Here is a 27,979-nt window from a genome sequence, read left to right as displayed (position 1 = left end):
CTAGGAAGTGTCATATCTCTTCCGGGTTTTGCCTTTCGTCTCTGTGACGCGTGACGCACGTACATACCATCAGTTGGCGTACGATAACAATAAACAACCCTGAAAGAAGAGATCCGCATCAACAGGACCTGTCGCCCGAATTCGACATAAACGTACCGAAAATATGAACCGAGGCAGCTACGGACAGTTGGAGTAACGTCTCGTCGGTCCTGACACAAAGGATTTTCGAGTTTTTGTGTCAAGCCTCGGGGAGAACAAGAGTTACGGTTTACCCCCTTCCTTAGCCCCCTGTAGCTAGCTGTGGCTCATTCCTTGTTTTTGCACACTTTGTGTTAGTCTGTTATGCAGTTGCCAGAGGACTGTACTCGCACTCGTTCTCCTCCGCCACCTCTTCGCTCCCTCTCCCCGCTCTCTCTGGCCCTATGTCTCGCTGGCTTTTCCCCTGGTCAGGCTCAATCAAGAAGCGGGCCTGTCGGTACCTCTTACAGCACTACCTCGGTCACTTTTTGCAGGAACGACTGAGCCTGGACCAGCTCGGCTTGGACCTGTACAACGGCAGCGGTGTCATTAAGGAAATCAACCTCGATGTCTGGGTGAGTTTTTAAAGCTGAGAGGAGAGAAGGTGGCTGTCAACTTCGCACCGCAGCAGTAGTCATCGTGTGTTTTTGTCGGACTCATGCACCCTTGACTGTTTCGCAACTGCACTCGAGTTCAACAACAATCTCCAGCGTCATGCTCTTTGCTTAGCTCGCATTACTTCGAGGAAATGCACTTATGGGAAACACATCATCAGATTAATTGCATCCTACCCTAGTGTCTAAATATGCTCTTTAGATATATTTCCCCCTCCATGTTGGCTGTACACGTCCATTGCTTTCATTTTAAGTTTACAGTACACCCAGAGTGATGAGACAAATATTAAACCAGTTTTCCGAGTCTTTGCGCCTTTGTGTTTCTTACTGACTGCTTCCTCTTTACTCCAGGCGGTCAATGAGCTTTTGGAGTCTCTCGGGGCTCCTCTGGAGATAGTGGATGGCTTTGTGAGCAGCATAGCGGTGACCATCCCCTGGCAAGCTCTCCTGACTGATCACTGCACCTTAGAAGTCACTGGTCTTCAGATAACATGTCGTCCCAAGTACCGCACCAGTAAGTTCACTTTAAAACGAACTTCTTGAGACAACCTGTGGGATTTCCTCTTGGGACACTAAACATGCATCAGTCGCCCACAAGTTGAGGGGACTGAGGGGATCTTCCCATGCTGTCTGTTGTTTGACAAGTCTGGTCAAAATTCACAAATATTTTAAAGACTGTTTTCCCCAAACTATTCATAATGTAGAGCTCTTGTTATGCAGGTGAGCGTAGATAAGTGTCCATTGGTAAGATTTGATATTCAAGTGCAATAGGAAAAGATGTACTCATCAGAATGGAAGGTTCCAGGCATCCAGGCTGGATCACAAGTCCGTTTGTGAAGACCTTTATGTGCTCTTTTAATCAAACCCCTGGCAGCAACTAATTAATTCATCTGCATATTGTTTTCTCAATTAAGCATTTAATTTTTTTTTTTGTCGGAGCAACAGTCCAAACAGCCAAAAATAGTCAGTTAACTGTCATATATAAAGAACAACAACCACAAATCCTCATATTTGAGTAATTTTGTTTGCACTCAGGTGGGGGTTGGGACTCCCAAGGCTGGTCATCAAGCATGACCTCCAGCATGCAGCTGGCTCAGGAGTGCCTGAAGGACCCCCCAGAGGCATCCGAGGAGCCACCTGCCCAGCTGGAAGGGCTTGAGATGTTTGCACAAACCATTGAGACGGGTGAGTCAAAGCTGTGCGTGTCCTCACTTTGTGAAGAAGTGACAGTGTCAACATACAGACATCAAATGTCCCCACAGTAATAATGGGCACTCTCCAATGAAAAACCAGTTCTGAACACACACAAGATGATATGAAAGATCAGTGCTAATGAACCTTTGCATGTCTCCCATCTCATCTGTGTTTGCAGTCCTTCGTCGTATTAAAGTCACCTTCATAGACACTATCGTTCGCATCGAGCACCAGCCCCTGGACCTGGAAACAGGCGTTGCCTTAGAGGTGCACATCAAACGGTAGGTCCTAGAAATGACCTCACTATTACTTTCCAATGAAAGACCTTTTGATTATTGCCCCTCCTTCATGATTTTGTGTCCTTTATTTTGTATTTTAAAAATTCTATATGTTTGTAGGATTTATACACACTGTAGTTAATTCATCCTCATCACATTTTGAAATACTAATGGGAACATCCTCAAAAACAGAAACACATTACTTATGCTACTGTTTGTTGCTGGAACTTGCTTATAGAGAGTTGCTCATGGGGCATTTTGAAATGCAACTTCAAAGGTCACTTTTACAGTTCATTTGGCAATAATATATTTATAGAAAATCCTACCTGAGATGCATGTTAATGAATTACACTTCTCTAGAAATATTAAGGGGGTCAGCACAGTAGACTCACTTGATTTGTTGTACAAAAGAACATAGTGCATGAAAAGCTACAAAGCAACTCTCATCATTACCTTTCAACACCCATGATAAATTAAGTATGGTAGCATCACATAGAAAAGGGCTTCCTGGTATAACTGGGGAACTAAAATATCTCCCCCTCTCATTTTCCTTTCCTCTCCGTTGACTTTGTTAAAGACACCATCTGAACAGTGTTTTTCAGTGTCTTTTGAGGCCTTATCAGAGCAAAAACATAAAAGGTGGTTGTGATCAAATATTACATCTTTCTAACTGTAGTTGAAATCAATGCATCATTTATGAAATCATATCTATATCATTTTTTTGGTCCTTATTTTACATTACACTGAAATATACGCATACTGTCTGTAAACTGAGACCGCAAATGGTTGTATTTGTGCATCTCTGATTCTCACCTCTGAAAATGTGCAAAAACCTTTCATCATTTCACTGTTACAGTAAGTGTGATGTCGGCCTACTTTGTCAAAGTACACGTGTGAACAAGTGTTCTTACAAAAGGGCCATGGTCATAAAGACATAAAAGCGTCCTGCAGCCCTTGTTAGGGGGGGATACAAACTGAAACTCAAACTGGATCTGAAGCACTTTATAAAAACAAAGAAAAAGCTACACAGGATGAGCTGAAACATAGTGGTCAGCATAATTTTCTAAATCTTTTTTTGTCATACAAGCAAAAGCCACAGCTCCTTTTTTTCCACTCACAACAGGGTGCTAAAATATCTTTCTGTGAAAAGTAATATTGTAACTCCCACATCAGCAGTTATCTAACAGTCAGGGGAGAGGGAAAACAAAATGGAAGCCAAGAATTAGATTTCATTTTTCGTCTTCTCTGTGCTCATCAGCAGATAAGGAGAAGAGGCCCCCGCTCAGGTATGAACTTGCACTCCTTGGCCTTGTATTGTCAGACATCCTGAGTATGAGGCTCATTTTAAACAGGGTCAGTATTGACGAGGTCATTCACCTGAACAGGGCTTTATCAGTTGCGCAAATAACTGCCGGCTGTACTTAAGGTGTCGTCAATATGGGATGTCAGGGGAGTCTGTGACCTTGACATTGATGAATACGTGGAGTGTGTCCACAGCCAGATAGTTAACTGGTTGTATGGCTATAGCTAAAATAATCTTGACTTGTGCAATCATGATTTATTGAAAGCGAACATCTTAACTATTTTCAGCTGCAGTGGTCAGTCCTAAATCTTTCTGTCCCATTTAATCAAATTAAATGTACAAATGATGCTCATGCAACAATATTATTAAAGCTAAACTTGCAAAGTGAAGGTAACTGAGCTAATTTGTAGTCATTCCTACCCACTTATATGATTAATCACCAGGTATCCACTGCTGGGTTTCTGTGTTTATTTCCATCAGTGCCACATCTTCCACAACTGTGTTGCCATTTTCTAACGTGTGTTACTGTGACTCTGTTAAACCCTTTTTGTTTTTGTGGCTTATTGACAAAGCTGCTCAGGATGACTGTGTTGATCTGGGGTCAGTGACCAGAAGGCCCTGTCCTCATCTCAAAAGCTTGGATTTTTTAACACTGCTTCTGCTCCAGTAGAATATCTGATCATCTTTCTTTAAGAGATCAAGGGACTGACAGCAGAACCGTACTTCAGCAACACAGACCTTGGCCACTGAGTCAGTAAACAATGACAAAATATTAACTGCTACTTGTACTGATCAGTATGCCATTGTCAGGTCTGTTCATTTTAATACCATGGTATGATTTCCATGAACAATTTGATAGATATGTATCATATGTATATAGACATATGTGTGTTTGCACGGTGTTGCTCCAGGCTGGAGTACTTTGACGAGGCGGTGCGAGATCCAGCCAGCCATACTGCCGTGCCTGTCGACATCCACCAGCCACCCGCCTTCCTGCACAAGATCCTCCAGCTGAGCGCTGTTCAGCTGTTCTACGATAGCGTCGGCACAGTACAGGTGATGGACACCACACTGCTTCTTTATGTGTAATCCTTTATATCTATTTTTTTCATTTCTTTTCTTCTTTATTTTGCTTTTTTTTATTTCTTTCACACTTCATTAATTTATGTGTATAGTTTACTTATTCACCTACTTATTTATTTACAGACTAAAAGAATATCATAATTTTAAGCAATGGCTAAAAACTCAAAATGCTTACATAACATTCTGTGCAGTGTGAGCAGTCCAGGAGGAGCTTTTGTGGCTTAAAGGGGTTTATAACTTGTTTGGAGAAAATCTCCAGCTATTCAGAGTTTGATAAAGTTTCTTACTGCTACAGTGATGTCTGAACAAGATGAACTCTTCTCTCTTGCTATTGTTGCAAAGTAACAAATGAATAACCACTTACATTTGTTTTTATGGAAAATGCCAGTTTGTTTTAATTTGTAAATTTGGAGGAACGTATCACTGTGGATCTTCTTAGTTTTTGGAAGTTTATTTTGTATATGAATAAATGGGAGCAGATGGCTTATTGTAAAGAAAGGACTTGTGCTGTGATTTCTCCAACTATACTGAAAGTGCAGACACAAGCAGAAGGGAGGGAAACAAATGTATGAAAACATCAATATAATTTATAACTAGAAATGCTCATAGATTTCTCCTCATTTCTAAGGGTCCTCCTGAGGAGGAACACCCAGAATCAGCCACTACAAGTGAAGGAGAAGAGCAGCAGCAGCAGGAGGAGGAGGAGGAAGAAGAAGAAGATGAGGAGGAGGAGGAGGAGGAGGAGGAGGAAGAGGAAGAAAAAGCGAAGCCCCAGACATCCCCTCCCTGTCCTCCATCTCAGCCGCTGCTCATAGGAAGCTGCTCCGGTTTCATCGAGACCACCGTCAAGATCAAACAGAACGACATGCTGCCTGGACCAAAGGTGTGTGTGTGCACGCTCGTGTGTGCGTACTGTAACATACTGAAAGATTAGTAAATGCAACTGTTCTCTCATATTGACTTCTGTATCCTGTCTCTTTCTCTCTGTTCATCAGTTGGAGTTGGATGGGAAGGTGGGCTGTGTCCACATGCTGCTGTCTCCAGATCAAATAACCCATCTGACAGACCTGCTAGCGGCCCTCTGCATAGACATTGGTACAGTAAAATACCGTCACTGTGATGAACATGCACCAATCCCAGGCCACGGTTACACCTGCCATTTCAGTTTGACTTTTGCCATTAAATGCTCCATATATGATCGCAATTTAACTGAGATTAAAATTGTCAGCAAACCGGTCATTGAGGCCTGTTATAATAACATGAATAAATTATAATCAAATGGCCTTCAGAGTACTTTTATTTTAACAAATAAAATAGGAAATACTTGTTTCTCCGTCTGAAGTGCTTATGATGAGTAAAATGTACTTATGATGCTTACGTTCATGCACACACAAAGTAAAACCACAAAGTCACTACTTATTCATTATTTCTTCTGTGTCTAGAAACTAGGAGGTGAACGGGTGCCTGCAGCAATACATAATGTAAACCTCCTCAGAGGCAGGAGGACTCTGAACAGACACATTTAGACACAGACAATAAGCCTGTTCTGTTTCCTCTGCAGTTCAGAGCTAGAGATCTGTTAATGCCTCATAAATGTGAGGTCACAATCTGCCTCGATCTGTGTCTTTCTCGCTCACACTCTCACACCCATACATACATACATTCAGAAAGCCGTTTCTCTGCCCTCTCTCCCCCAGAGACAGAGACTAAGTGTGGTGGAGTACACAGTCGTCCGTTAGACTCAGACGACCTGCGACTGATTGAGGACGACCTCAGTAAGCAGCTGGGCTCCAGTCCCAGAGATGAAGAGTGGGATACTGAAGCCGACCTGGAGCCCTACATCACCGTCCTCGAGAATGGAGGTACACAAAGCAGCAAAGATCTTATAAACTCTCTGTCTGGGGTACATCATAAACTCAGCAGGCCTGCTCCCAAAGGCATGTAGTTTGCAACCATGCCACCCTCTGTGGGTAAAAATAGAGAAAGGTTTCCCTTTTAAAATATAAATGTAGCATTCATACAGTGTATAGGTTAACATGCAGCCTTATTAATCTCAAGGGACAGGAAATCTGTGTAGCCAGGCTGTTTAAAATGCAAATACACAGTCAGGTTGTTTTTGGCTGTCAGTTCAATAAGAAACCAAGGTGGTGTGGAGATGTGAACCTTTAGTGTTAAATAAGAAGAGTGCTGATCTGGAAATGACTTTGAAAACACTCCTGCTGCTCCTTTCCTTGCAGCAATGTGTTTGTGTACATTGCTGTATTTAACTTGTCACCCTGTGTGTGTTTGTTTGTGTGTACCTGCAGAAATGTTTTACTCCATGGGTCCTGCTGGGATGACCAGTAGCGTGACGTCTGTGCGCTCTAGCAGCGAGCTGTCAGACAGTGATATGGAGTCCTCTACACACAGTCTAGCCAGCCTCACACAGCCTGCCTCGCTGTCTGCACAGGTACAGCCTGTGTGTGTGTGTTTACAGTTTAATCATTTGGTTAATGGCCATATGTAAAGCAACAGTTGTTGTAAGGCTGAAAAACTATCAGAAAATGGAAGATGATTTCCTTGATTTATTTTCATTGATTAGCACAATAAGCTTAAATTCCTATATCATCAATATTTGTATCATTTAATATTACTGAAAATAGCATTAGTATTTTTAATGTTAAATTTATGTAACTTTTTAAAAATATAGGGCATTATTATTAGTTATAAGATATTTTATGGAATTATGTATGCTCTTTCTTTCCTTACCCAAAGAGAACAACAACAACAAACACACAACTGGAACTTTACTTATCACATCACAAGTCATTTGATTTCCATTTTAATCTTCTCTGCCAGGGCATGGTGAACTGTCCCAGAAGATATCCTGTAGCGGGCTGTCTGTCGAGTCTACCCCGGTCAAGCTGCCGAACCAGAGGTAAAATCCCTGCAGTGCAGAGCAAAGGGTTTATATCAGCACTTTGAAGGAATCTCTAGGTCTAAAATATCAAGCACTGGACTTTCCTCAAATTATACTCAGTTATTTTCTTAACATAATTACACCTAAAATGTCCTTACTTATTTTCAGTATTAATTACGAATCCTGCATGTTACCACTTTACACAGATGTTTGTCCTTACTGTCATAATTTATGTATAATATGTATATATGAATATTGTGTCTCTCATCCTCTTCCTTGCAGGAAGGTCACACAGCGGCCAGGCAGAGCAGCTGAAGCCCGATGCTTTGTTGCGTCTGACCCTTGGCGGGCTCACCCTAACCCTGCTGCAGGAGGACCCGCCCTCTAAGCCTGACGGAGCCCCGTCATTGGCTCAGGTGTCTCAGGTGTTCTTCCAGGAGCTGGCCTTCTTCAAGGACAGCATGTTCAGCGAGAGAGACTTCCACCATCTGAGAGGCTGCTTTGCCAAGGCCTGCCCCCACTCCCATCTCAGGTAGGAAAAATACAGACACATATTTTGTCTTTGGTGAGTTATAATTCATGTGGGTATAGCTTCCCACCTTTTACAACAATTACAGATAGGAAGGTACATATTTTGTGCATGTAGTTTTTTATAGATATAAAAAGAGAGTTGTGGAAATTTAAAGGTAAGAAGATTCAGTTGACGATACTGTAAAATCTGTACTTTCCTTTCTTAATAAGATGCTGCTCAGTAAACAAATGACTTGTAGAAATGGATATTTCTGAAAAACAATAAACCTTGATGAAGTTAAATATCTTGCAGGTTTGATTAATGTGTTACATGTCTGAAAGGTTTGTATAATTTTACATTATGTAAATTGCAGCACGCCATATTGCAAATGTGCTTGTTTTGCTTTTTTCATAAAGTTGTGTGTTACTCCTTCCTTCTGGCTTTTCGCTTATCATGCTTCCACTCCCACTCTTACCGCCATGAATACACACACACACACTATTGTTGATGGCTTCTACAAGCTTCTCCTAGCTGAGAGCGACTGTCTAATTCTCGTTGTCCTCTCTCCCAGAGTGACAGGAGCAGCAGTGCAGGTTGCTTGTGAGATGCGGAGTGGGAGACGCCACAGTCGGGCCGTGACCTCTGACCTTTCCTTCAGCAGAGTGGAGCTGTTAGAGTGCCTCTGGGCGGACGGAAAGCCTCAGTACAGTGAGGTAGAAAATCTCTTTGTGTGTCTGTGTAGCTCTAAGCTGACTGTGGCTGTGTGTCACACTGTAAGACTTAAAACTTCATTTCATCTTCATGCTAAGATCTTATTTTTTGTTAGGCCGTTCACATTAGGTCATTATACTTTAAATGTGGCAAATATAAACAGTAGCAATGGTAAGTAATCACATAAGGTCATTATAAGGTCTTAACATCTCAATGTCTGCACACCTCTGTCACAGCTGTTCTTCATTTTTCTTTTGTACTCGAACCAACGTCATATATGTTTGACTGCCAGCAGGGAGTCATGATGGAGGGATATTTAAAAATCACATGAATTGTGATATGTGAAATGACTGTTCACTCTGAAGTTATTTTGCCACAAAACAATAGTTTATGGTTGTCCTTGTCTTACCGAGCTGATAAGGAAGACTTGAGGGAACAGTGTGTCTATCTCTGTATCTCCTTCCAGTTGCTTCAGTTCCAGAAAGCTGGTTTGTTCACAATTGGAGCTGCAGCCAGACCATGTGCCCAACTACACTACGGCCTCACTGAAAAACACCTGCGTAGGGTACGCATTTATACACACACACACACACACACACACACACACACACACACACACACACTCTGACTTGATATGTGTAAAATCTTTATCTCAGTGACATTTGTTTTTAATTCATTTTCAGTTTGTTTTTGTGTTAAGTGCCTTGCATTTTACTGTACAAAATGTGCTTTACAAATAATGTTTGTTTGGTTTGTGTAGTAGGTAAAGTAGTTTTAGTGTTACATTGTTAACACCGGGCCCTGACAAAGACTGGTGTTTGAGGATTGACAGGATTCATTGAAGACAACTGGAAAAAATACTTATTCTTAAAATGAAGCATGACTACAAATGAAGCCAGTTTAAAAAGTAAAACAGCAAGTATTTATTGTTTTCTCATGATTCTCTAGTAGTTAGAAAGTTACATGATATTAATTTTGTTTTTAATGTCATGTTGATTATGAAAACAGGGGTATTGTGACACCCTTATTTTAAAGACTAGTCAAACTTGTTTGACTAAAGTTTCCAAAAGCCTATATTTTTTGCCAGTATTTAATGTCTTAAATTTGTATCCATAGCAGGCTGCATAACTCTCAAAAATGGCTTTGGCACTAATAAAACTGCACACTGAAATCCTGGACTATGATCATAAGCATGTTCATGTAGACTTGAATCTGTCTAATAAAATGTATTAGAAATATTTCAGGTAAAGGCTTCCCTTAGTGTAATATTGATTAGTTATACAAAAATATGTAATCAAAAACTGACTGATGAACAATAACTTATCAGAAAACAAATACATCAATTTATCCTTTAACAAATCATGCCTGTGTGTGTTGGCAGGGTAAACAGCGGGTGGTGCGGCGGGAAAGTGTAGTGCGGGTGGAGCTGGCAGAGCTGAGCACCGAGCTGGACTTGGACATCCTCAGTCGCCTGGGAAGCCTGAGCAAAGCCTTCAGCCACTGTCCCACACAGACTGCTGGACCTGGACTCATACAGGTGGAACCCCACATACATTTATTCCATCATAAAGAAGTCATAAAAAATGTAGACCTGTTATCAAATGCAATAGTCAATAACCCAATTAAAACACATGCCAGAAAACATAGTGTATAGAAGAAATGCCTAACAACACCAGCAACTGAAAACACAAATCAGCACACGTTATTGGACCTGATTTGTCATAGCGTGATTAAGCATACCAGCAATAAAGGCAGTTTGTAAATATGTTGGAAACACATGTACTTAATATAAGCGGAGCCTCCTAATTTCAAATCAAAACCATACAAGGAGAACCAAACTGAACAGTGACCTGCCCTCTCCAAGAGTTCACTTGTCATATTTATCTCATGTCAATACATTTTGAGAGCAGTTTTTGAAGACAAGGAACAAATAGAAACTGATGAATTCTATGGAAATTTGACAATATTAGAGAATTTAAGCAATTGATAATAAAGATTTTGAGCTACTCTTCTGTACAGCATCCTGTGAGTATTATAAACCAGACTGCTCATAACTGAGCAGAAAAGCATTCAAAACACACAGAATATCATTAAGTAATCCAGTTTGGTTGTGCGGTGCCATGGATTTCTATGTCAGCACGATGATGGGAAACCAAAAAGCTGGAAAAGGTAATCCTGTCATGTCTGACGGATCATATTTGTGCTGACACAAACATGAACAAAATTGCCAGGCTTAAGAGTAAATAAGCACTTCTTCAGTAGTCTTCAGATCGGCCTTAAGCAGCAAGTAAAGCTTCTCAGTGGTGACACAAGACAGTTAACTTCTGTCTGTAACTCTGTGACTGAATCAGTTCTTAAAATCCATGTTCAACCAATATTGATGAATAAATACTTTCTCATTTTCTTTCCTCTCAGACCGAGAGCATTGAGCTGTGTTCCTCCTTCACCCTGCTCTCCCCCCACGCCGTCCTCAGGCTTCGTTTCCCCATACCCGACCTGCGGCCCCTCCCTATGCGCCGACCCCCGACCCAGAGGGCGGTGCGGCAGGAAACTTTGGTGCTGGAGCTGACGGAGCTGGAGCTGAAGCACCAGGGAGCCCCGGACCTCCAGAGTGAGCAGACTGCCCCGGGACAGCCGTGGGCCCCCTGCCTCACCCAGCTGCTGGAGGCCTCCTTCACCGACCTGCACGGTGGGAACACACACAACCCTACACAGTAGCTGTTTGTACTGACTGAATTTTCATGAAAAGAGCAAATAAACATAGACATACAGTATACTGACCAATGCCCATTGCTCAACATAGACAAACAAACAATGCAATGCAAACAAACGTTAAAACAATAAGACAATTAAAAAATATCAAACAGTTTAACTGTAATAATTTCATCCAAGGACGCAAGTTAGCATCTTTATTTTTATAAAAAAGTTGGAAAGCCCCTTGTTTTTGTTAATATAGTGCCATTAGTCTTTTTTTATGAGTAGCTGTTAACTCATAGAGGTCCTAGAAGTTTCTTGTTGTTGCATGTTTCACATTGTAAAGGACACACAGGGGGGATTTGACAATTTCTGCCATTTTATAATGATGTAGCTATACCGAAAGTGTCTCTTAAGGGCTTGATATGTAAGACTGACTGTAGCTCTGTTATTATTTGCTGTTGCATGTAGTCTTGCCCTGGCGATATTTAGAACACAATTCATTATTAAAAGCTGTAAAAGCAACTCTAATATTTGGTTATCCTTTTTTTTTGTATATATATGCCCGAAGCAGGACTTCAAAATGTGAAATGCAGACAGAGAACTGATGTGTTGTGTCTCACCAGGGTCATACGAGGGCTGGGAGGGCGGCTCTTTCCCCTGTATCAGAGTGAAGAAGAACCATGACTCGCTGCCCAGGTCAGTAGTGGTGATCATGAGAATAATTAGATACATAATTCACAAAATCATTTTAGGTGCTGTAATCTGCTAGAAATCAGCACTTTACTGTACCGAAGCTCTCCAAGAGGAAGTTTCTGCTCTCTAAACTGAGTCATTCTTGCTCATCAAATCAAACAAAATAGTTTTGTACTGTTATAATGTACTGTACCACAAGCCAGTATCACTGACTTATTGTTTCTGTGAACAGGATATCAGTGCGTGTGCGTGGAGGTGAGGCTCAGGGCCCAGCAGCAGGTCTGGATGGGATGAACCTGGGCCTCATCAGGGACCTTGGGGCCGCCTTCTTTGAAAGTCACTGTGAACTCAACGACAAAACCAGCTCTCCGTTCTCCTCCAACCGCACCATGTTTGAGACTGAGGAGGTGCACCGTCACACAGAAAAAAATGACACATCTCAATTTATCAGCCATCTTATCAAGATTCCAGACCTAACTCGTTCCTCCTCCACTCTCCTCATTCCTTGATTTAGATGGTGATTCCTGCCGACCCAGAGGAGATGCGTCAGTTTCAGGTGCAGTGTGTCGCTCAGTGTCAGTGTGCTGTGGACATCAGCCTACCGCTGGCCTACATCCTCCTGCCCAGCAAACAGGCCTTCCAGAGCGTCTACAACAGGTACGTCAACAGTAGCACAAGTGTGATTACTGTCCTTCGAGCTAACATTATCCATGTAATCCCCGAAAAGTTGGAAAATGAATGTATGTCTTTTTCACCTTACAAGATTTTATTCTACTGCAAGTTCACTCTTAGATAAACACAGAACAGGGTTGAGTGTTATTTTATATTGCTGGCGTCCTTGTTGAGCTGCTCATGCCGATCTGTCATTAGTTTTGTTAGAAATAGCTTCCAGCTTTGTTCTTTATATTGGTCTTAAATCCTGCTTCAGAAGTAACAGTAATTTTCCTCATCCACCCCCTTGTTCGTCCAAAAGGATCAATAATGATCTGTTGATGTGGGAGCCTCCTCTCCCGTCGGCCCACAGCCCCGACCACAGCCACCATCACCACGACAACTTCCAGCTCTGCAAGTCGGCCTTTAGACTGGGTGAGTTTGACTGCTTAGATGGAAAAACTTAAACACTATCTATTAGACGTAATAGCAACTAGCCTGCCATAACATGTTTTATTAATCAAGCAGGTTTTGTATTTTATTTGGATAAAGATGAAAGAAATTAAACAGATTAATATATTTTCCTCTGTCTTCTCTGTCTGCCAAAGACTCTGATTCAGAAGAGGACGAGTCCCAGTTCTACATGGCCAGTGAATCAGCTGGAAGGACTCAACAGTCATCAACTCGCCCCAACCACAACCTCAGCCTCCTCTCCCTCACTGTTATTATTGGCAAAGGTCGCCTCCAAGCCAGAACAGACAGAAAGGTGAGCCATGTGGCTGCTAACCATAAAAGACAAGACACTGAATTTAATCAGACGAGGGCTGTGCACTTGCATCCATAATTGGCTTGATCCAGAGCTGTAGACTTGGACTCGTCTTGGTGGCCCATAAATATTAAAAAATGCAGTATTGTGTGTAGTTTTGCCTTTTGGAGCTTCGTCAGATTGTCCCAAATTATTAATAACTTAACCAGGATGCGTGCAACGTCTTCATTAACTAATTCATACTTTCAGTTGCAGCAAGTTGCAATTAATTAGTTTATACACGAGTAGTTCAATAGTATCGCCTATTTTCCTCCCTGCAGCCGTGAAAATGATTCTGATGCACAAATCACTTATTTACGTGCTAATTCTTCCTTTTAGTTATTAAAAGAGCTCCTTTTAATTTTTGTCAAATATTTAAGATTATTATTAACATGTTTTCATTTGTCTGTTGTTTTAATTATAAGAAATAACTTATTTTTTATGCCGTCTGTCCTGTTTTTAACAAATGGGGGCAACCGCCTACTGCGTGATAATTGTGATAAAAATATCTAATGTTTTTATGTAAATGCTCCTATAGCTGATACATTATCTTAAATGCTGAAAAGACTGTTTGAAATACTGAAACATGCCTGTCACCTGTGCGTCTTGTAAACACAACCAGGACACTGCACTTGATAAGCCTCAGAGTGCAGTCTAACTATTAAACTGAAGCTGAGCCTTGTTAGTTAAGTTGAATACATCACAATATGTCTGTGTGTGAACTCAACTAATTATGATTTGCCTTTCAGGTCTTTGGATTTACTTTTACCTGTAACCATTTTTGATCCAGTCATTTTTGTGTTTCTTACCATTTCCATTTCATCTCATTAATTCAGGAGGACCAGAGTCATGGAGAAATTGTGCTCGACCTGGAAGGGGGGAAGATATTCAATGTGGCGCAGCACCAGAACGACCCCAATCTCAATTTCCTGTGTCTGGAGAGCAGACGAGTGGAGCTCTATCATCGAGGTGCACATTGTCATGTAGTTTGCAAAGATTAAATTGCAACATAATTCATATTTTCTACTTATTATGTTGAAGTAGATTTAATGCCAAGTAGAAAATGTTAATGTGTGTTCTGGGTCATCAAGCACATTTTTATTCCCCCCACACCACTACAGCGGTGGTGAAAGACACCCCCATCCCACAGCGGTTGGAGATGCCCAACTTCACTCCCCCAAAGCACTTGGACCCTACCATCTACCCCACAGAGGTGGGTGTGAGCAGTGTGAGTGGCAGGGAGGGGGAGCTACAGATGTTGTCCACAGCCATCAAAGTTACGCTGGACCCACAGAGGAGTGTCAAGGTACGTCCTCCTCAAACGACCTGATTTTGCAGCTGGTGCAAGTTTGAAATTAAACAATGTTTGTTTCTGTTTCTCCTTGTAGGAGTTCCTAGTCGCCCTTCGACTTCAAGGTGCCACCATGCGACATTACATGACGCAGACTAATCACAGCTGGCATGAGCAGGTGAGAAGCAGTACAAGGAACCAAAAGAAACGAGTCTTCTTCATAGAGTCTTTTCAGTATCTTCTTGTCTCTCAATGTTCTTGTTTAAAAGTTCATGAAAGGAAAAACACTTCTATGTGCTTTAACTCAAGCAGTTACTGTAAATGTAATGCACTTTTCTAGTTATATTTAGTATTTAATTTCTAGGCATTTCGAGCTTTACATGCCTAATGAAAAAACTAATTTCAGTTCCCTTAGAGATAAATGTCAGATTTAAGGATTTGGTGTCAGTCCCTCAGAGTCAGAAAATGGCTTCTTCTTTGTGTAGACCAAGATTTTTTACACTCCACATTCACGCAGAAATAGAAATGTATGAATGTGGAGTACAAGAGAGATGCCAATTTCTCTAGTAGCAATGGACCAGAGTGCAGTGGAGTAGTACTGTATATTGTGAATATGGGGTGCAGCTGTTGCTGGTTGATATTCAAGCATTTTCTCTAACTACATAAATTGCGCATTACATGCAGCTGCATCATTCAGGTACTTGCTTTTGGGGAGTGGAAGGTGATTTGGGAGGTGTTGTTGTAAATCACTGACGTAGATGTGGCAGGTTTGGAGAAAGTGGGTACTCCAAAAAAGGTAAATTACATTTAATGCCAAAAAAAAAGAAAGGTTTTGGATATTACAGACTGATTATACAGAACAGACAAACAGCGTCTGAGAATCTTTCCATCCAGAAAATAAAATACATTAAAGAAAAATCTGACTTGGACACAGATTTAAGTTACATACTACTACACTGTAGCTTGTAAAGTATGATTTCATACAACAAATTGCATAACCAAATAGACCTGCAGCCTGTGTTATTATTGCAGCAGTTGCAATTATTTTCCAGTTATAAACCATTTGGGTTGTGCAGAAAAATACAAACCACACTTCACTCTCAAATCAAGTTAGGTGGATGAATTTTAAATGTTTGTCATTTGCGGTTTTGCCTGCCAGCTGAGTCTGTGTTTGTTTGTTACAGCTGGTTGACTTCCTGGATGTCATTGACGATCCCATTCTGGGATACACAGCACCTGCCGTCATCACTGTCCTTCACACACACCTGGCCACCTGTGCCGTCGACTACAGGTGTATATACCTAAAAAAGTGTGTTAAAATGATAGTGCACATTATACCTCTCCTTTTTTTCACTCTCATCTTCTGTTTCCCAGACCTTTGTATCTGCCACTGCGAGTGTTGTTCACAGCAGAGTCCTTCTCTCTGTCCAGTAATATCATTGTAGACACAGCCACCTTCCACCTCAGGTACAGTTCACCACTAACTGAACAATGTTACATTTGTTGGAATGATAATCAGCACTGTAAATATTTTGAAATGTTGCTGTCAGTTTGTATCACATTATATGAACTGGTGACTCACAGTGGGTAAGATCTTTGTGTAAGTTGTGTTTTTATTGTGGTCAGATTCATCCTGGATGACTCTGCTCTCTACCTCTCTGACAAATGTGAGACTGACACCGTGGACTTGAGGAAAGGTAAGACATATGATACACATGTGTTTGCTGTGTACACTTACAGAATAGTAATTGTTCATCAGCAGATGTTCTCTTTTAGTACTGGCTCTTACTGCGCCTACAGAGGGAGTCTGTTGCTTAGGAGTGTTGCATTTGGTTGTTTGTAGTCCTAATGTTGCTAGGCTAGCGAGTTTCTTCATGTCCGTTTATAGTGTGTGAGTTATTCAGCACTTAGGGCTTGTGTCCATATTGCATTTTTTTCTGGCAGAGCGCTGGGATAAAGCGCTTATGCTCTGAGAGAAAAAAAACGCTACGTTAACAGAGGGTTGACTACACAGCTAACAACAAGCTTCCAATGCGTAGGGTGGTAAAAGCGCAGCAGTCAGTGTCCGGCCAGTCTGCTCCCACAAATGGGCTTTGCTGTCTCTGTTATGGTGACGTTTCTGTCTGACATATCATAAAGCTCAGGATAGACAGACACAGCCAGAACAAGCTTCTTCTCCATTTTCTTGGTTACCAGGGTGACAAGCTCCACCCCATCTAATATATGATTGGTTGCCTGAAAAGGAGCAACAGTGATGACACCAGTGCCTTTCTGAAATATTCAGAGATTTTCAACTAGAAGAGCTAAGAGCAACCGCACAAAAAAGTCGGAGCGCCCCGAAAAAGATGCTGGGCGCAACGCTTTTTCTCTAGGTGGCTCCTCATTGGGAACAATTGAAAAAAGATGCTGGCACTCAGAAAAAAAATGCTATATGGACACAAGCCCTAAAAGTATTTAGGAAGTCCAGTGTAATTTAAAGGGGTTTCAGTCTGTTCATGTAACATGTTTTGCTGACATTGATGATGATGATGATGAGGAGCACAAAAACAAAATCATTCTCACCACATTCATGAACTAATGTCTTAGGACGTGAATGATTAACAGGATGAAAGAATGTTTGTTTGTTAGCAGCGTTTACACACATCTTATCCTTGGACCAGGGAAACCAGCGATTGATAACAGAGCTGGTATTAAGTTGAAAGTTAACAACATAACAGCTGCATCCCCTAGTTAATGCTGATTCTCTTTGAAATAATAAAATGGAAATTAGAAAGGCCACTTGACTTGTGAAAGATGTTACATGGTGTCTGCTACTTTAATCAAAGCATTTTGTATCTTCAAAAACAGGTGTTGGAAAAGGAGGTCATCTTACAATCAGGACGTCAATATTAGTGACGTAAGCTAGAATCAGTGTCAAAATAAGTTGCACTCTAATAAAAGCCACCATGTGTCTTTGTGTCACACAGACTATGTGTGTGTTCTGGACATTGACCTGCTGGAGCTCGCCATCACCACATGGAAAGGCAGCGATACGGGCAAACTGGTGAGTGCTCGCCATCTGTTTACGTGCCTGTTTCCTTCACATTCAGTCAGAGCACCGCAGCATAGAAATGACCTCCCCTGCCAGAGAAAATGTGAACGTTAACAAAACATTATAATTTAGTTCAATTTCCTTCAAAAACCACTAACAAGCACAGGCCCCGTGTTTATAAATATTTGTTTTACCATAATGAAGTTTCACTATAATAATAGCTTCAGACAGCAGTTTTAAGACTAGGATCACCTTTCAGTTGGAACCAAAACCTACAGGGCGACAGTAAACATGCCGTCCCTCAACAGTAATGCAACTGTCCTTTTAGCTAATCAGTAACAAGTCTGTTATGTAACTATGCAATGAGGTTTTGTATTACCGTTTGCATTCTCTAGTCTTTTCTTTGAGGCATTTGCTCTATCCAGGTGTGTTTTTATTTTTTAACATTTTTATTATTTAGTTTTTAGTCTTTATATTATATTAGTTTTATATTCTGTATCAGATGTAAATAACACAAAAGCTTTATGTACCACTGATGATAGCCACAAAATATTGGTTCTTCATCCCGTCCCATCACGCTGATATTCTTAAATTCGAAAGTATTAAAACACATCATTTCACTCAACAGATCAGCACCAGTCAGCAATAGATGGGCTGATTTAGGTTTATTTCTGGCGAATGGGGTTTGTTGGTGTAAAAACAACTTTTCAATAAATTTGAAATGGTGGAAAATCAGCAGAAAAGTGCATCTTTCCACCAGATTGCTGTGTTTTACAATAAAACACAGTTGCAATTTTTTAAATGAATGCAGGCATCAGATGCATCATTTTCTCAGGTTTTGAGAAAATCTTGTCAGTTTTTGATATATTTCATGGCAGATGAAAAAAACAAGTGAACAAATGTGTTGGCAGACTGATCCAAAGTGTATAAGAAACAAGTTCCTTAACAACATTACTGCTGCTAAAGGGGAGACATGTTGTAGTATAAGGTTTTGATTGATGATATCTATTATGTCATTTCCCTCTTTTCCCATCCTCCCTCCTCTCTGTCACCACCTTCATTGATTCTCCTGTTATTAATTTAAACATGCTTCCTCGGTGTCCTCTCTTTGTTCTCCAGTCTCAGCCTCTCTTTGAGCTCCGTTGCTCCAACAATGTGGTTCACCTTCATACCTGTGCTGATTCCTGCGCTGCCCTGGTCAATCTGTTGCAGTACCTGGTCTCCCAGGGTGACCTGCACCCTCCGCCGCGACACGCCTCACCCACCGAAATCGCTGGCCAGAAATTACCAGTAAGGCCAGCTATTCACTGGAGAATTAAGACAATGAACTAATAAGAATTATGGTACTAGTTAAGCAACTCAAGTTAATTTTTTTTATATTGACAAATTTGTCTCTGAGGGCTTTACAGTCTGTTTATCAAACACTTGTACCTTTTGGTTTGGAATTTAAAAAAGAGAAAAAAGAAAGAAAAAATGTAGAAGCAAAAAGAGCAATAGAAGAGAGATCCCTCTTCTACAATTACAATATGAAGACACAGAATGCATTTTAAAAGTAGAAGTGTAAGAAGTGCATTTCAACTTTTGCAGTTCAACTCTGATTTTATGCATTTAGTTCTAGCACTTACCTAGGGACACAAATAGCAAGCAGCCAAGAAAAGAATATTGTTTGATTTTTCCAACTTTAAGAGTATATAGTCTTCTATACAGAATTTCCTATGTTATTGAATAGTGAATGAATGCAGTGATGTTGCAAAATTGCTGACGAGAACAGAGTGGTTCCATAAATGTTGAAAAGAGGTATAAAGATGCTGTAAAATAGTCTAATGTCTGTAATATTCTGTCTTGTTAGCTGTCAGAAAGTCCTGCGTCTGTGCTGCCCTGCCCTCCGGCTGAAACCGCTGAGATCAACCAGTATGACCTGGCTGATGCCTTAATTGACACAGATAAGAGCCACCGAGAAGAGAGTTCAGATCCAGGTGCTGCAGAGTTTGTCTTTATTTAGTTTTTTTCTTTTTTTACACATCTGATCATCTCAACAGGACATGGTTCAGTAAAATTCTGCAATGACCTACGTTTCCTTGTGTAAGGGAGGAGGACTGTGGGCCGATTTATTTAATTTGGTTTCCATAAGTGCTGTGTTGAAGCTTGACAGATACAGAGGAGCAAGTCTTTGCGCGTTGTTTTTGACTTCTTTAAACTGACTGATGGATTCTCTGCGTTTGTCCAGGTTCACCCTCCATGCCAAGAGGCTCGCCTGTCTCCGTCTACCTGTTCCCTGGTGAAGCTTCGAAGCGCACCCCCTCCGTCCTGCAGGGTGAGGACTCTGAGCTTGACGGACTGGTTGCCACAGCAACGGAGGCACAGGCAGATATGATGTCAGAGGAAGGCTCCGAGGGCTCCACTGATAACGACGACTTTTGCATCTTGGAGGCTCCCGGCATGGGCATTCCTGTGAGTCTCTCTCCTCGCTTTTATGGTCCTCTTTCTTTGTTCTTCCCTGTTAGCTCACTTTCCCTGATAGAATGATTCCTTTTCAGAATTAATCTGTATGTTTACTCACAAAATGTCCACACATGGGATTTGTTACAGCCCAAGGACGGGGAGCCCGTGGTGACAGTGCTGTCCTCGGGGCCAATTAGAGTGAAGGAAAGTCACTTCTCCAGGCCTCGAGGCAGCTCAGACCTGCTCCGAGCCCCCAGCCGCTTCCCGGTGCCCCAGAGCAGGGTGGTCCTGCGGGAGATCTCTGTGGTCTGGCATCTCTACGGGGGCAAGGACTTTGGTGGCAAGCCCATGTCCATACATGCCCAGCACACAAACAGGTAACACACACACACACACACAAGTAAGTTCTCAAATGCACAGAAATGTAGTTTGTCATACAATTTACATCAGTGGTCATGATAGTTGTTCACCTGTGTGTGTTCAGTTTTCTCTCACTCTCCTGTCCTTTGACTGTTGCATCTCTGTCCTCCTCTCTCCACAGAGGTCGTTCAGTCCCTGCTGGTGTTCGTGGGTCCCCGTCTCGCTCCGTCACTTCCTCTCGTCCACAGAACTCCTGGCGCTGGGCTGGAGGCAGCGGGCGTCAGCACACACTGCTGATGGAGATCCAGCTCACCAAGGTATATATACAGCTGAATTGAGATGAAACTAAATAGAAGTGGTCGTCAATTAGTTTATCTTAATATATATTTCTGTTGCAAATAATCCAGTGATTTGACATACTTAATTTAAGCCTTTGTGTATTTGTATAGTTGTTTTGCCCTTTTCCAGAAGAAATTTTTCATCTCAGCTGTAAATAAAAGCTGTAAAACGCTTATTCGCTTTCTTGCTGAGAAGATCAATACCACTTTCACAGGCAGATTGTGTTACCTTTGGTCAGAGCCAGGCTCGCTGTTTCTCCCTGCTTCCAGTCTTTATGCTAAGCTAAGGTGACCAGCTGCTGGCTCCACATACATATCATACAGATAGGTGAGTGGTATTGATCTTCTCATCTAACTCTTTGCAAGGAAGCAAATAAGGTTATTTACAGTACCCCCCAAACTTTCTCACATTTAGTGAGACACATTTAAAGACCATCTTTTTCAACACGTTCCTCCTGTTTTGTCCTCCAGGTGTCGTTCCAGCATGAGTCCTACCTAGTGCCAGTAGCGGGGCAGGAAGGGGAGGGGTCAGTGGCAGCTGCTTTCGGGGTTGGTCCCGGTGGCGAGCAACCCCTCTCCAGGCAGGTGTTCATCGTCCAGGAGCTGGAGATTCGAGACCGACTGGCATCCTCACAAATCAACAAATTCCTCTACCTCCACACCAGCGAGAGCATGCCCCGCCGAGCCCACTCCAACATGGTGAGACAGCAGAGAGGCGGGGAGGGAGGGACGAGGAGAGGGATAGAAAGAGGGAGACTTTGATTTATAAACTACTGAAATCATGTTGGAGGGGTTTTGATACAGCTTAGAGAATTCTTGTTTATGGAGGCAGGAGGAATTAGGTGGAGATGCATGTGAGGGTTTGTTCTTTATATCAGGAGGACTTAATAAAAGACAAAATATTGATCATGTCATGTATGTGATATTGACTGTGTGTTTTCTTTTTGTAGCTGACAGTGAAGGCACTGCAGGTGTGTCCAGAGTCTGGTCTCGGTGGTCCAGAGTGCTGTCTCCGGGTCAGCCTGCTGCCGCTACGACTTAACATCGACCAGGTAACTCCGGCTCCTGAGACTGAATACTAACAGCTAGTGTAATCCAGTCTCAGTCAGAGTACAGGACACGCAAAAGTGGCTGAGTAGAGCCTTCAGATCGGCAGTGAAATTGTGTTTTGACTCTGGTTCTCTGTTTTGAGAATGCTTCAGCCCACTGAGAAGCAAACAACTCTGTTGAGTTGATTTTGCATGTTAATGTGGCAATCAGAAATTACCATTCATTCCAGCGCTAGAACTGTATCAGACTGAAGATTGGAGTTTCAAGCAGTTTACTTTACAAAAAGAGCCATTGCACATGTCACAACAATTTCTTTGTAGCTCATTGATCATTTGGTACTGTTCATTCTGACAGGGACCAGTAGTTCAGGCTGCTCCTGTAACTTCTCCACATCTAACCAGCCTTTTTTTCTGTCTCCTGTCCAGGATGCACTGTTTTTCCTGAAGGACTTTTTCAGTAATCTAGCTTCTTTTGTTAACCCTTACCTGCCTGTGGACCCTGCAACTGAAGGTGGGCTACGTCTGATAATGTTTTTTTATTCTTTCAAACTTAAGTTAAGGGCTTTTCAAAGACATAAATATTATTAGCTCTGTCATACAGGCTTATCTCATATGCTAAGCTGCTTTTTGTCAATTTAAGTATATATACAGTTTAAGTACTACATATCATCACTCTGGCATGATTAATATTCGGGCTGCAGAACATGTTTAAATGATTACTTGAACTAATTTTGAGCATGTTTAACATTTGATCCTATATTTATTTTAAGACACGCTCTGGTGAATATTTTTCTATATTTCTCTCCCTTTATTTTCAGTGAAAGCAGACCCCTCCCAGAAGGGCTCTGAGGAGGCGGAGTCAGCTGCTGGTCTGGGACCTGACCTCACTGCTTCTGTCGAAACTACCTACAGCGAGCAGAGCTCCTCCTCTGCTGGCTCCACCTCGTCCTCTGACCAGCCAATCTACTTCCGGTATGTAAAACACTAATTCACCAGAAGGTGTCAAGGGAGTTGCAATCAAAAGAGAAAAGAGAACTTTCTGTGTTTAACAAGATCAAATGTGTCAAAACTTAGCCACCGTAGCCTAAAGGGTAAGAAAGCAGAAGAGTGAGTGCACTCTGCCAACTAGTCTAAGATGAATAAAGGTTTAAATTATTGATTGATAATTTCTCTATTCCTTCCCTCTGTACTTATCAGGGAGTTCCGATTCACCTCTGAAGTGCCTATCTGGCTGGACTATCATGGCAAACATGTCGTCATTGAACAGGTGAGAGGTCATTCAAACAGCTCATCCCTCACTCAGCCTGACCAAATGCTTATAATAAAAAAAATCTGTAGGATATCTGTGCATCTGATCAGGAATTGTCCAGGCTTCACACTCCTTCTGTCCTGCTCTTTGTTTCACAGGGAACGTTTGCAGGGATTCTGATTGGTCTGGCCCAGTTAAACTGTTCTGAGTTGAAGCTGAAGAGGCTCTGCTGCAGACACGGGTAGAAATACACACCAACACAGATATTTCATTGGTTGCCTGAGATACATTTCTGTCATCTCAGAAAGTCCCAAATCTGTTCGGTGGTTTGTGACTTTTTGAGACTAGATCACTGTTTGAAAGGTTGAGTTTCTTAGTCTTTCTTCTGCAACACTTTCTAGTCTCCTCGGTGTAGACAAAGTGATCCAGTACGCCGTCACAGAGTGGCTGACTGACATCAGGAAGAATCAGCTGCCGGGCATTCTGGGAGGTGTTGGCCCCATGCACTCAGTTGTCCAGCTGTGTGAGTTGATACTGCTTGTGTCCATCTGTCAAACACACTGTTGTACACAGTGTCAGCTTAACATTTGCATGTTCTTTATCCTGTTTTATCTCTTGGTTCATTCCCTTTTCTTTCCATCTCTGTGTGTTTCTCCAGTCCACGGAGTGAGGGATCTGTTTTGGTTGCCCATAGAGCAGTACAGGAAGGATGGACGCATTATTCGAGGTCTCCAGAGGGGGGCAGCGTCTTTCGGCACCTCCACGGCATCAGCTGCTCTGGAGCTCAGCAACAGGCTGGTGCAGGCCATACAGGTACTCAGTCTGTAAAGGATGTTCAGTACAGGTCATGACCGTGAATTAAAGTAAAGTTATACAGGAGCTACATTTGGACCATAAATTGGACCAGTTGTTGAAGGATTTCAGAATAAGCAGGACCTCAGGTATTTGATGCCTGTTGATGTCTGTCTGCTTCTCTTACAGGCCACAGCAGAGACAGTGTACGACATCCTGTCTCCAACTCTCCCCCTGAACCGGTACGCCATCACAGAAGGCCGGGCCCCCTCCAGTCGGCCCCGCAGAGCTGCTCAGCCTGCAGACCTCCGAGAAGGAGTTGCCAAGGCCTACGACACCGTCAGAGAGGTGCGTCCCCAAACTTACCCTCTCAAAATTGATTGGATCCTTCTAGAGAATACAGCATCCAAAAATAAGCGGTCACATGCGCTCATCTTTCCGCTCACTCACTTTCTCACATTCTTGTAGTAACCGTACTGTCGACTTTCTGTAGTAATCTGATTATATGAGAAACCCAGTTTACATAATCGGGGTTCGAGGTTAGAGAAGCCAGATTTCCGCAGCTAAATTTCTCTTGAAGAAAGCAATTTCTTGGCCTAACCAGGTTTCTAATATGTGCATGGATGTTCATTCTTGCCTTTAGGAACGATACAAAGTGAAGACAATCTAAACCTAAAGGTCCACCTACTGATGAATCAGAACATCGCACAGTCATTCTGCAAATAGAGTTGAAACAAAGATTGCTATGCACTATCGCTGTGACAGCAGTGCAGACGGTTGAAAAGAAAGATCATAATATGTAGAGATGCACATAACCTCTGTTCAAGGAGCCGATTCAGCAGCCACCCCACCCCTGCATGTAAACAGGTTGTCTGATTTAGAGCTGAAATGATTGGTCGATTAACCAATTAGTCGACTGACCGAAAATTTATTTGAAAAAAATTTGAAAAACCAAAATTTGCTGCTTCCAGCCTCTCAAATGTTACAGTTTCCTGCTTTTCTTTGTCTTCTATGATTGATGGATTTGAACTTTTGTTTGGACAAAAATACAATTTAAAGACGTCACCATGGGCTCCGGGAACTGTTTAATGACATTTTATAGACCAAACGATTAATAGACAAGAGGATTTCCTGCATAACCTGATTTCTTCCAGTAGCCTGGTTTCTTGTGCGCATGTAAATGTACTGAAACACTAAATATTTTGACTCTCTGGACTCTCTCTCTGCTCTCCAGGGAGTGATTGACACGGCTCAGACCTTGTGCGATGTAGCATCCCGCGGCCACGAACAGAAGGGTCTGCCAGGTGCTGTGGGCGGTGTCCTGCGGCAGATCCCGCCCACCGTGGTTCGACCTTTAATAGTGGCCTCTGAAGCTACCTCCAATCTGCTCGGTGGCATGCGGAACCAGATCAAACCAGACGCCCGGAAGGAGGATTTCCTGAAGTGGCGCACGGAGGACGGCCAAGAATGATGAGAGCTTTTTTTTTTTTTTTCATCTGTGTGAGAGAGAAAGAGTGAGTGAGTGTGTGTAAGAGATTATGATTTGGGAAAGTCTCAGCTAAGGCAGCAAATCCAGGGACTGAATGTGTATTTGCATGTGTGTACGGACTAATAAGAGTCAGTGTGTGCTCCAATGCAAAAACAAAGCAACGACTAACGACTACTGCAGTTACTGACACCCAGTGTTTTATGTGGCTCCATCATACATGAACTTTACCAGATCGAATCATCCTGTTTTGCATTCAGCAAGAGCTCTCTTCATATATCCTCCTCTTAGTAACACACTAATTTGCAGATTCTCCTTACTGTCTGTGCAAACATATCACCATCAGTCTCAACTGGCTTCATTTCAATCCAACCAGGTAGGAATATCATTCTCTAGGTTTCCATGTTCATAAGACACAGATTGTGGGCACTTCATGTACTCTGAATTGTGCTGCTTGAAACAATCAAGCCTTAACTTGATTTTGGCACAGGTACTTTAGTAACCCACATACATAAACATATTTTAAAGTAGGGATTTCTGCCACAATTTCACCTCCTTCCGAGGTGAATGGAAAAGAGAAATAGTCTTTAGGGGTCAAAACTCCAGCAGCACTTTCAGTATAAAGAACAACTTGATGTGAGACCAACGTGTTTCAGCTTTTATAAGACTATTTCATGAACCTTGGAAGTAGGTGAACTTATTCCAGAAATCCCTGCTCTGTATTCTAATTCACTGATCACAAGCTGTGAACAGCATCAACAGAGACCTGAGTTTTGGTCCACTTGTTGTCCAGTGATGCTCATAGTGGAGACAGGGAGAATATTTTAGTAAAGTGTCCTTTGCTAACTCCCTCCAGAGGTTGGCAGATGGTTTTCACCCCGGCTTCACAACACAAGGCAATGTCATTGGTTTAGCTTTGTCCCCACTATGCTCCTGCTTCTCTCAGTGCTGTTATTTGTGCCATAAACCTTGCAGATTGCCCCTTTTGACTAGTTTGTGTTGCCTCCCTCAGTCCTGCACCCTCCCTACTGCAAGAATAACACACATTGGCTCACACTGATACACACCTGACTGAGGACAAATTTCCTGACTGTACAGAGACACCGGATCACACGAAACTCTGTAGCACTTTGGATTCTGTTAAAGCTTCACAAAGTCAAGTTGGACTTCAGTCGTCTGTAACTCACAGTAAACTGTCCAGATGTCAGCCAGTGGTTCTTCTACCTGCAGCTCCTTTGTGCTTCTGTTTCCATGAAGAGTTTAAGACTAGGATCTGAATTAACCTACTCTCTCTCCACAATTGCTTTGCCCACTTCTTTAGTTGCCTTCCTGCATTTTTTTTATGTTTCTTTATTTGTTTTTTATTTTGTTAAAACATAAGTATTGTCATACTCGTTTTCAAAATAAGAGTTGAGAGGATGTGAATCTGGTGATTATAGAAGATGAAAAATTGGGGGTTTTGTGGTTTAAAAAAACGTTTTACATTTTTATCTTTTTTGTTTAATAAGTGTAAGGGATATATATCCCTCTGTGTGTGTGAATGTGTGTGTGTGTGTGTGTGTGTGTGTGTTTGAATGTGTGTGTGTGTGTGTGTGTGTGTGTGTGTGTGTGTGACAGAGAATGTGTGTGAATGAGAGTGTGTGTTTGTGTGTGCACATGATGCATGTCTGTGAGGTTGATGCTTGTTACACCTCTTGTGTGTAATTATTATTTACTATATCATAAACTGTATGACTGACCTGTATAATACAAAGAGGAGGAGTATACAAAATTAATACAAAAAATAAAAAATGTGAGTATAAAAACTGAACGCCATCTTTGCTGCTAATTACTAATATTTTGTTATGGTTAGTTGTGGGATATAACTAAGTACATTTACTCAAGTACTGTACTTTAGTACATTTTTGTGACACTTGGACTTTACTTTAGTATTTTTCCATGTTATGTTACTGTAGACGTCTCTATACATTTCAGAGGCAAATACTGACTTTTTATTAATGTTTACTAAACTACTTTTACTAAAGAGCTGTAGTCTTTTTAGAAAGTTTACATTTTAGATTCAAAACATATATGATACGAGATACGATCCATTGCTAAAGATAAAAATACCACATACTACGTGTAGCCCTAATAGTTAAAATTAACTCAATCTCGACCAGCTACAGCATTAAAATGCTGCTTACATGTTAAAGCATCAGAAACAATCATATACATGATAATATTATTGTGTAAAAATATGTTGATAATACTGTATTTTTAATTTAGTTACATTTGAATGCAGGATTTTTCCTTGTAATTCCTTTATTTCTACTTTAACTTGAGTAACGGGCAACAATCTGAACAATAGTTCCGCCACTGGTTATTGTGACTATTACCAATGAAAAAGCTGTTACAGTATATTATAATGGTCCTAATTAGATTTTTTTTTATTTACAGAGTGGGGTACATTAAAGGGACTACAATAAAATCGATATTCAAAAAGGT

General features: G+C 41.6%; 1 protein-coding gene across 1 annotated transcript; it reads left to right on the top strand.

The window, feature by feature from the left end:
- The first annotated feature begins 41 nt into the window (after positions 1-41).
- Positions 42-27,305, top strand: atg2a (autophagy related 2A). Its single transcript, XM_044205132.1, has 42 exons — positions 42-593; positions 984-1,146; positions 1,668-1,817; positions 2,005-2,107; positions 4,319-4,463; positions 5,119-5,373; positions 5,486-5,585; positions 6,188-6,352; positions 6,797-6,939; positions 7,329-7,407; positions 7,672-7,921; positions 8,472-8,613; positions 9,078-9,176; positions 9,993-10,148; positions 11,027-11,300; positions 11,932-12,004; positions 12,234-12,408; positions 12,516-12,658; positions 12,975-13,087; positions 13,261-13,418; positions 14,294-14,426; positions 14,579-14,763; positions 14,846-14,926; positions 15,933-16,039; positions 16,123-16,215; positions 16,375-16,445; positions 17,715-17,791; positions 18,899-19,069; positions 19,629-19,755; positions 20,007-20,230; positions 20,369-20,598; positions 20,763-20,898; positions 21,391-21,618; positions 21,870-21,971; positions 22,395-22,479; positions 22,787-22,940; positions 23,166-23,235; positions 23,376-23,458; positions 23,619-23,740; positions 23,876-24,030; positions 24,199-24,357; positions 25,244-27,305. The coding sequence occupies exons 1-42, from the start codon at positions 423-425 to the stop codon at positions 25,478-25,480; spliced, it is 6,087 nt and encodes a 2,028-aa protein (XP_044061067.1). The 5' UTR covers positions 42-422; the 3' UTR covers positions 25,481-27,305.
- Positions 27,306-27,979: the final 674 nt, after the last annotated feature.

The sequence above is a fragment of the Siniperca chuatsi genome, linkage group LG8, assembly GCF_020085105.1.
Source record: "Siniperca chuatsi isolate FFG_IHB_CAS linkage group LG8, ASM2008510v1, whole genome shotgun sequence".
NCBI lineage: Eukaryota > Metazoa > Chordata > Actinopteri > Centrarchiformes > Sinipercidae > Siniperca > Siniperca chuatsi.
This window is presented reverse-complemented; position numbering and strand designations above follow the sequence as displayed.

Coding starts and splice junctions, on each gene's coding strand:
- atg2a (XM_044205132.1), top strand. CDS start 423: ATGTCTCGCTGGCTTTTCCCCTGGTCAGGCTCAATCAAGAAGCGGGCC. Junction 1,147..1,667: donor TCGTCCCAAGTACCGCACCA/GTAAGTTCACTT, acceptor GTTTGCACTCAG/GTGGGGGTTGGGACTCCCAA. Junction 6,353..6,796: donor CACCGTCCTCGAGAATGGAG/GTACACAAAGCA, acceptor GTGTACCTGCAG/AAATGTTTTACTCCATGGGT.